Below are 10,155 nucleotides of genomic sequence, written 5' to 3'. Positions count from 1 at the left end.
CCTCTCGGTGCGCCTGGTGGGCTTCTTGCCCGCCGACCTCCGGGCCGGCGCCGGGGCGCTCTCCGCAGGGGCGCCGGGCACCGCGGGCGGGGACTTCTGCTTCACCCCTTTGCTGCCCGGGGCCTTGTTGGCGGTCCTCGGCCTCTGCTCCTCCTTGCAGGCACTCTTGAGTTCCTTCTCCCGCAGGCTGGTTTGGCAGACGTCGGGAAGCTTCCCGCAGTCCTGCACTTCATCTTTCACAGGGGTGTAGTATTGATTGCTCTCGGGCCCGTGGTTTTCATTTTGGATCAGAATAGGAGGCTTGTGGGGATTAACTTTGTTGAGCCATTTGTCCAGCTGCCACTTGTTAGAGGATGCCGGTTCAGCCTGAAAGAGAAAACCCGCGACAAACAAAACACCTTTTTATTACAGCTTCCCTTAAAAAGGGCCGGGCTGTTTTTCTTTCTTTCTTTCTTTCTTTTTTTTTTTTACCTTGACTGTACTCCTCTGGGTGCATATGCAAAAAATGAGCGGGCTGCCAGCAAACAGGAGATGCAAGCCAGGGATACTGCGGCAGCCCTTGGGCCCTCAGGGTGCCTAGACGGTGGTGCTGCTCTTGCTGGTCCTAAGCAATTAAATATCAGCCCGGCCCATTGGAGTCTACTTGAAAAAATAGGGGGCTAGCACTGTGCCTTGATGGAAAACATTTCAATCACTTCCAAGCATTTAAAAAGAATATATACACACACATGTATATTTGAGATTCCTTGAAATTTAAGTGGGGAATAATAATTCAGAGACCCTGGGCATTAAAGCACCCATTTCTAGTGAGACCAAACCTTGGGAAAAATCCAGGTACCTATATAGGAGCCCAAAGAGTTAGCATATAATTTTTGTAAAAGGGAAATCAAGGGCATAGTTATTTAGCTGTAGAAGCATTAACTTTGGGAAGGTGGCTCCTTTAGCAGAAGAGAACTCTCCTGTTCCAGGGACATGTTAAAAGGGGTTAAAAACCAAGATCTTAATGGAGTAAATGCTGATTCCAAATAATATGAAGACTATTAGTAGATAACAGGTGTACTGGGGTAGAACTTTAGCCAGAGTATTTTCAGTTGGTGACTAGAGGTGAAATGGGGAAAATGTTTTGAGGGTCAAGGTGAAGTATTTTTCCTTCCATATGGCCTCCTCACCCCTGAGTCTGCTGCATCTGTTGTTTAAGGGTGAGCAGAGATACCATTCTAGAACAAGAAGTTATTGCTCAATATTCTCCCCACTCCGCCAGGGCTGGGGATTGAACTCAGGGCCTCATGCATGCTTGGCAAGCACTCTACCACTGAGATATACCCTCCTCTAGTTTTATATTTTAAATTTGATCAGGTAAAGTCTAGAGTTAGGATCCATTGTAGGAGAAAAATTTGCTTTTAACATGATAAATTTCAAAAGATTCCTTTGATTTATGAAAATCAGCTGTTTTCAACAATGAGGTCTGTATTAAGAACAGCACTTGAGGCTCTGGGCCCGTGGTTTTCATTTTGGTCACAAATCTGACAGGGGTAAGACAACAGGGTCCTAGCTGAGCCTGGAAGAATTGGGGAGGCCCTGCTCAGGAACATGGGAAGCCTCTGATGGGCCAGAAGGGCATGGGACCAGGAGGAACTGGCCACACATTATGGAGATTGGCCAACCAAAGTGGTGGCAGGGACTGTGGATATCTTGCTCCTAACATATGAGACTGATTACATTTCAGGGAAAACCAGCACAGGGTGTCCAGTGACTTGAAGGAGCAAGAAAAGTCCAGTAGAGGCCAGAGTAGGGGCTGCGAGGGTGGAACATGGGCATCTTTGCTTATTTTCATGTCTCCCAAAGAAACGGGGCTCCAGAGGAAGGGAGCTCCCCACATCCAAAATGCTTGGGATCAGATGCATTTTGGATTTCGGGTTTGGGAATATTTGTACACCCATTATGTGATAAGTTTAGGGATGGAGCCATTCCCAAACACAACATTCATTTATATTTTATAGCACCTTGTGCACACAACCTGAAGATAATTTTATATAATATTTTTAATAATGATGTATGTGGAACAAAGTATCAGAATTTTCCCCTGTGGCCTCAGGTCAGTTCTCAAAATGTTTTGAGTTTTGGAGCATTTCAGATTTCAGACTGGAGAGGCTCAACCTGTCCCTTTTTTGCACCTCTGAGCTGTTATGTTTCAGTTCTCATTTTATTTTGGCTTCTCCTCTAGAGAAAGGCAAGAAGGGACCCCTAAAGAGCACACCTGAAGCTGAAATGGAAGATGCCCTCCTGGAGTCAGAGGAAGCAGGACAGGGGGATGCCCAATGGCTTCTTTGCCCAGGGGCACCCTCACCTTCCCTGAGACGAGCAGAGAAGGCCTAGAAGCTAATTGGGTGGCACAAATTCATGGCTTCTAATCTCATCTCCCCACCCCCATTTTTCCCATTATGTGACCACTGGGGAGTCAATGCCTTTTAAAGCTGTGCCTCAGCTTCCCCATACAAATGGGCCTAGTGTGTGGGCTGCAGCCACCCTTGCAGAAGGGGGCAGGTACTGCGGGGAGGGCTCACATACGTGGGGCAGAGCACCCGTGCTGCCCTCCCAGTGGAACACTGTTCTCTCCTACTCCAAGCCTTCCACAGCTCACATCTCTTACGTAAGCACATGGGAGTCTTTAGCACAGGGTGAGAGGCACGCTGAAACAGGCAGTATGAACAGGGAAGGGCAGAATTTAATACTTTTCGCATGGGCCCCCTGCATGACGTGTTTGAGGGTGATTTTTTCTGCACTTCACAGACAAACAAATCAGTTCGAAGTACCATTTTCAATACACCACTAAATCACGCTCCCTTTCTCCAGGATCTATGATGACCTCCTATTGCCTCTCAAACAAAAGCCACGTTCCCCTGGCTGTCATCCAAAGAATATCATCCTGCGATCAGCTTTCATTGCTGGCGCACCTACCAGATGCCTGCCACTTTACACGTATTACCTAATTTAACCTTCACAGATAAGAAATAGTATCTCCCTTAATTTGTAGATGAGGCTCAGAGAGGTTAAGTGACATGTCCGAAGCTGCACAACTCCCAGGCTTCACCAAGACTGAACTTGTCCTTGCCTAGGTGTAAAGACCAGATTCTCTGCATGGTTGTTTCACTAAACTCTCCCACTACTCTCTGGTGTGTGTGGGGTCATTCCTTTGAGAAATGTCAGTCCTCAACCTAAAACAATAGTATTAGATCTGATTTTTGGAGCAAACACCACTAACTCTCGAAACAATGCCTGCTACTCTCCATCTACTCAATAGCACAGGCTTTTGATGTTCATATCTGTTCCATGTGTACATGCCTTGAGTCTTTAACAAAGTCCAACACTTCTTTCTGGCCAGGACAGGCCCCTTGCAGTATACACAGAAGGCCTGGAAGAGAGATCGCTATGACTGCTCCCAGTGAGTGAGCTGTCAATCAAAATGTACCATTTGTTCCTGACAAACACCTCACAGATCAGGCAGGAGAGAAATGTCCTACATTCTGGGGAGGAAGTGATTGTGGCCAAGGAAGGTGAAATATCAGAGAGTTGAGTGGCAAAACAGAGGGAAAACCCAGGACCTCAGATTAGCGCAGCAGGCGTGCAGGCTGTGGCCCACCTCTTGAGCGCCATCCGGGGTTTCTGCCTGATGTTTCTATTTGCTTTCTGGCTTGGTGTGCTAGAGGTCAGCCGCAACTCTCTTCCCTGGTTATTTTTCTGACTTATGCAGGAGCTCCCCACCACGTATCTGCTCCTCTGTGTCCTTCCTAGCACTTACTGCTGTGGACCTTAGCAGCTTCTGATTAGCAAGAGCCTTGTTGAACAAACCAGCAATTACAGTGATTCTTAAGAATGATCTGGAGCCTGGCCCAGGGGCACACACCTGTAATCCCAGCAGCTTGGGAAGCCAAGGCAGGAAGATCAAGAGTTCAAAGCCAGTCTCAGCAAAAGGGAGGCACTAAACAACTCAGTGAGACCCCTTCTCTTAATAAAATACAAAATAGGGCTGGGATGTGGCTCAATGGTGAGTGCCCCTGAGTTCAATCCCTGGTACCCTCCCCATAAAAAATAAAAAGAATGATCTGGGGCAGCATCTTCCAAAATATGCTTTTAGTTTTTATATTCCATGAAGAAAGGCTGCCATGCTGGGTCCATTTGGGAAAAGTCACAGTGAAAACCTGTGTTTCCATGAGCAATTTTTAGGGCAGGGTGATGCCCTAAAGTGCATAGGTGTAAAGAAATGGGATCGGCTTACTTTACCCCAGAACTCACAATGACCTGACCAAGCTTGATCCCCCACCCCCATGTGCGGGTGTCAACGTGCCAATCCAGTGAGCTCCTTCCTGGCATGGGAGGGCACGTGATCCAGGAAAACTCCTGAGATAAAACCCATGGGAAAGAAATGGGGCTGAGAACGACTGAGCACAGGTCAGGCCCTGCAGAGGGCATTCGCAGCCACGGAGATGTTTACAGTGGCCCTTCCAGGGCAGCCTGCAAAGGAGGCCTTACATGATAGGGATTCACATGACAGGAAGTGCTGTTCAGCAATCAGGGCCATAAAGAACAGTTTGTGTGAAATTCAGTGGAGCACAGCGGGGTTTCCCAGCTCTGGCACATTGAGAGGGAGGACAAGGTGCCTTGAGAACTCAGAAGTGCCTCTTTCTACTCCTGGGTCAGGATGGTGTAGAGGGGAAGGGAGGGCCAGAGCATCTCACTGCAAGGCAGCACCATCCCGTCTGCGCAGTGGAATGTGAGGTGTACAGCTACCAGGAGCCTCAGTGATGTGAGGAGTTCAGGAAACAGGCCTCAATGCGTGTGAGGCTATGGGGGTCAGCTCCCTCAGAGAGAAGCAGGGGGTCTGGGAAGGAGGAGCAGAATCTTGCTACTTCCCATGACAGCGATTTTCAGCCTGCAAACCCATTTCCCTCCTACAGGGGGTATGTCTGCATTAACCTTGGGAAAGATGTAAGAGAACCTTACTTGGACTCCAATAAATACATCCCTTTCCAGTAGGAAGGAATGACGTCTAGTGTGGCTAACACACCATTTGCCACTTCTGCATTCCCTGCACCTGGAGGAGCAAGGAAGCATCCTTGGGGAGCTCAGATTTCTAGAAGACTTGCTCCCTCTCCTTCACCAGGGCCTCTGAGACCTGCCATGAGAAGGGCAGCAGTTACCCTTTCACCATCCAAGAGGTCAAGGCCATGTAATGATCTCAGTGACTTTTAGCAAGACTCTGCTTAAAGCACTTCACAAATGTACTGCTCTTGGCAAGGTTTCAGCAGATTCAGTAACTCTGGGATTCACATCTCAGTGTGTAAACAAGACTCAGCACTCGCTCATGTATTCAACCTGCAGTCACAAAGAAGAGCCCCGACAGGGAGGTCTTCACTTCACGGACAAGACCCCTTATTATCCAACCCAGGGCCCTCACGCCTGGCTTTTGAGCTGTCCCTGGGAGTTGTTTCTTATAATTTGATGTTCTGGAATTTCTCAACCAATTGTAGCACAAAGCAGGTTTAATAAAGCCTGCTTCATTCCTCTACTTGATTCTATTTAACTACTATATTTTTTTCTGTTTCGAATGATCCCTGTTAGGATGTTAGATCTGTGAAGACAGGGCATTTTCTGATATTACTGCTGTATTCCAGAGCCGAGCCCAATGTCTATAGCTCTTTAAATATTGGTTGAACAAACACTGAGTGAGTGAATGAATGAAATTGTGAGGGAGGAATGATAATGTTACTCTCTTGACTAAAAATCCAGGGTTAAAATAAGCTATGAGGCACTCATAGGGTAATGTCACTAAGGGCCTTTACCTTATGTGGGTGGGTAGGTGGGCAGATAGAGAAATAGGCACATCAAGGAGATCACGTGCTGGAGAGGGGGCTTATTTCAGATGAGTGGAGAGCTTTTTCATAGAGCAGAAAGATGCTGAGGAGGAAAGGGGGACTGTGGAGAGATAAAAAGAAAATCCAGAGGGACTGTGAGAGTCTCTCTGTGGAAGTACCTTTCCCGGGGTGACAGGTACAGAAGCAGCAAGAGGGCTGCTGCCCTCCCAAGGCCCTGGGCTTGCATTAGTGGCTTTGGTTTGTCGTCAGAGCCAATTTAGGAATCTGGCCCCCCTCAAATGACACAGAGGGTGGTCAGTAAAAAATCAAACCCGCAATCCACAGTGATGTCACCTGTTTATACACTTGGGAAGAAGCTGTCTTTTATTCCTTCTTTAGAAAACAAAACCTACACTCATGGCTCCCAGACTTGAGAAGTTTTCTCTGGGCCCTCACCCAAGAATCTCTGGGCTCTGAATTACTATTTAATTTCCCCCCTTTCCACTTTAAAGTAGAAACAGCAATGGTTTTTATTAGGACCTTATAATGTTTTTATACGAGGCACCTAAATCTGCCCCATAGGCACTGGTCATGGTTGTAAAAGGTTTCATTATTATTTGTAGGTTGATGCTAATTTTCCCTTTTATATTTTCACAAAGAAAACACAGTTAAGAAGGTTTTATTAATATTTATAGCCCTTGTTCTTCTGATCCGTGACAAACTGCAAAAAAGGTAAGACTCTGAGCATGCCTGATCCATAAACTTTCTGTCCCTGTGATTTACTGGAGGTCCCACTTCCCAGGTGGCGAACTTTCCTGTCTGGTTATTGCCTCAGCTGACCCCGAGGGAGACCCCCATCCATAGGTTATTTCCTGTTGGTGATGTTTACAACACACTTGGAAATTTCTGGAAGTCAAATAGAGAGTTTTGGACAGTGAAAGATGATGCTTTGAACTTCAAAGGAAGTGGTGTCATTAGGAGAGTGGGAGGAGGGGGCGGAGTGGGGACAATGAGGAGCCCCAGGCCTTCCTGGCTCCGGGTGGTGCCCTGTTGGGGGCGGGGCAGGGAGGTGGCCCGAGTGGTGGCGGCGCCGCTTACCTCGGGGCTGGAGAAGTGCGGGGGCTTGCCGCCCTCTCCCTCGCTGGAGCTGCTCTCGGTCTCCGAGTCGGATCCCGAGCTGCTCTCGGAGTCGCTGGAGGAGCTGCTGCTGCTGCTGCTGCTTCCGCTGCTGCTGCCCTTGCTGGAAGGCACGGAGGTTCTGCAGTTGGTCTGCTGGACCCCGGCGCTGCCAGCCCAGCAGGCCCCCAGGGAAGGAAAGGGAAGGAAAGCCAAGTGAGCAAACAGGAAAACGCCAGCAGGCTGCCACCCCGCCGCCGAGGGGGACAGGAGGCGCGGTGCAGGGGCCGCCCACGGGACCTGCCCTCCAGGGCAGCGGGAGGGCTGCTCCAGACCAGACCGCGGAAAGTGTGCCCCTCGGTGGCTGGGCCCTGGTTATAAGTGTAGCCACCTCAGAAGGGAAGGTGGCATAACATCGGAGTTTGCACGTCGCTGCTGTTCTGGGAATGGCTGTCCACATGCACCCCTGAATCCGATCAGCTCCAGGCAAGAAAGTCCAAAAAGCTGGGAATACGGTTTGCAAAGTATGCAAAAAGGACTGCTTTGTTTTTCCCCAGAGGAAAGACGACAAGAATTCGGACTGGAAGCAAGGGCACAGTGTTTTCTGCTCCCAGCTCTCATGGCCTGCTGCTGGAAAGTTCCAGAGATTTTGGGACTGTCAGAATTAAACATCTTGCTTCACTCTTTTTTTTCTGCCCTCAGAGTTGGGTACTGCTGTGGACAGGGGGCTGGCACAGTGTAGAAGAAGGTCCTGCATGGACATACTTGTATCTACCCAGACTTTAAAATTCCACCCCACAGTGGCTCATTGAAACAGAATTTCAAACTTACACTAGGTGTATATCTCCATGATGAAATTTGCCCAAAGTCCTTACCGACTCACAGACAACAGGACAAAATCAATCAACACCTTCCAGTGGTAATAAATGAATTGCAGAAACTAAAATGGCACATGTCCACCCAAAGAGCATTCAAATCTAAGAAAATTTCAGTACTTACATAATATTCAACATCTTCCACCTTCTTTTATTAACTGAACTGAAACGCACCTGAATGTGTTCTTTCTATGTTAAGCTCTAAACCCAGAAAATGTGGGTCACTTTTTTTCATGCTGAGTCAGCAAAAAATCTGCCTTCTGCTTCCCACTGCATCCTTAGGGAAGGACATAGCGGGGCAGGGGCGGAGGGGGGCAGTTCATGAAGGTTTAAAGCTTCAACTGCAAAGCAGCCTGGAGAACGGAAAGGGCCCTTCTCACCCATCCCTTAAATCTCTGACAGATGCTCAGCCCAAGGACAGACTCTCATAAATCCTGGGTGTGGGGTTGGGGAGGTGGGCAATCCTCACTGGAGCCTTTTCTTCTCTATGTAAACCACCAGACAAGAAATGATCTCGTAGGAAAGCTGATAATAAAAGCAGCTTTTTGCACTGCAGGGTTAGGGGAAACCTTGGAGGTTTTCATTTCTTCCCACTAATGTCAGAGACCATACCCACTGCCTCCCAAATTCTTGAACAGACCATAGGCTCATGCTCTGCCTGAGCGGCAGGGATTTCTTTACCAGCCTATTGTTTGTGTCTGATATTGAGGGAGGAATCCAGGATCTTGAGGCAGAGGAGGGAAGGGGGTAGTTCGTACTCGAGGGATTGCACTGTTTCTTCCTTTTTTATATGAATGAAAATCTATCTTCCTGTTGGCTGAGTGAATGGAGATGGCTACTATCAATGGAATTAGACACTAAACAAAACACTGGATTCTGGCCAAACGTGAACATCTGGGATCCTCATTAATGGTTTGTTGGTAGGCCCACAAAACACTGAGAGGAAAACATAAAAATACCAAGAAAAGCAAAATAACACATGGCCCAAAGACTTCCTGGTGAAAAGGATGGTGGGGACAAATATGGAAGGAAGCGATTTGTCTCCCTGCCACACTCTGGGATGACATCTGCTGAAGACCAGGACATTAAGAGGAACAAAGAACATTTTGGTTGGTTTTTATAAATGATGCTCAATGGCCTTGATCTATATGTTCTACCTGCTTGGATTCACACAACAAGAAAACTTGTGAAGCTCGCTGTGTGTGTGCCTGGGCTTTGTGTGCACCAGAGGTGCCACGTGCAGGGATTCCTTGTGGCTTCCACCATGGAGCGAATGGGTGTCTAGTGAAAAGCAGCATTTTAATTTCTGGGAGAATATCCATAAAAACAGCTACCACGTTAATGGTTGCTGTCCTTAGTAATCAGACACACCAGCCCGAGGAGACAGAATCTCCCATCTGAGTTAGATTGGCAGAAAAGCTTTATACTCCTTGTTTTTCTTCCTTAAATTAGGAAACTGACTGAAAATGACAGTTTTACTGGCATAGCTATTATTTGTTTTTAAAACAACGGAATGAGCCAAGAATTTAGATTTTCCCTCATGCTTTGATTCTAAGGGTTGAGAGGCTCACGATGCCTCTGGGATCAGGATTGAATAGAGTCAGTCCCTGATTTATGATGAGTGCTTCACAAAAGATTTTCCAACTTTACTGTGGTGCAAAAGCAATAGACATTCGTTCAAAACTGGCTGTAGGATTCTGTATGTAGGAAGAACCCTGCTGGCCAGTCCAGAGATCAGGAGATCACCCCTCTATCCCCATGTCCACAAAGGCACCTCTGCTAGCTGGTCTAGCATGGGTCCTCGGGGACAGCTGGTCATCCTGGCCACAGCATCATGCCTGCTGTTGCCCTGAGTGCACACAGCTGCTTGGTCTCTGCTGGGGCAGCTGCGGCAGTGAGGCAGGAGAAGGACGAGGAGGCCAGGATGGTCGTCCCTGCAGGTTAGAACTAAAAACGAGGCTTTTATGTTGAAAATTACAAACTGAAAATGCTAGCCTGCCAACTGGCCGTCATGCTTACAAACTGGAGATACTTCAAAAAAAGGAGCAAAACGTCTCCTGAAACGATGACACAGCCTGGCTGACACGAGGACACCACTTTGAATGATTTTTAGGATACTTCCCGCCAACCTCCCGGACCAAGTGCATGAACATGGTGCCACTGACTCTGAAGACATTGGAGAATGTCCCTGAGGTCACAGAATAAAAGTCTTTGTGTCACCAAGGCTTAGCACAGTGCTTGTCCTGTGATAGACAGTCACATGTGATTACTGATCGAAAAAACAAAGAGAAAAAAAAAATCTACCACGGAGC

At 47.8% G+C, this 10,155-nt stretch overlaps 1 protein-coding gene across 1 annotated transcript in view; it reads right to left on the bottom strand.

Moving 5' to 3' along the window:
• Positions 1-10,155, bottom strand: part of Aff3 (ALF transcription elongation factor 3) — a 474,953-nt gene that overhangs the window by 42,970 nt on the left and 421,828 nt on the right. Inside the window, exons 12-13 of the mRNA XM_015499678.2 lie at positions 6,951-7,137; positions 38-366 (exon numbers count right to left, since the gene is read on the bottom strand). Of these exons, the coding sequence (XP_015355164.2) occupies positions 38-366; positions 6,951-7,137 (516 nt within the window). The remainder of the gene's footprint in view (positions 1-37; positions 367-6,950; positions 7,138-10,155) is intronic.

The sequence above is a fragment of the Marmota marmota genome, unplaced genomic scaffold (genome assembly GCF_001458135.2).
Source record: "Marmota marmota marmota unplaced genomic scaffold, marMar, whole genome shotgun sequence".
Classification (NCBI taxonomy): Eukaryota; Metazoa; Chordata; class Mammalia; order Rodentia; family Sciuridae; genus Marmota; species Marmota marmota.
The sequence above is the reverse complement of the archived record's forward strand: the minus strand, read 5'-3'. Positions and strand labels throughout refer to the sequence as shown.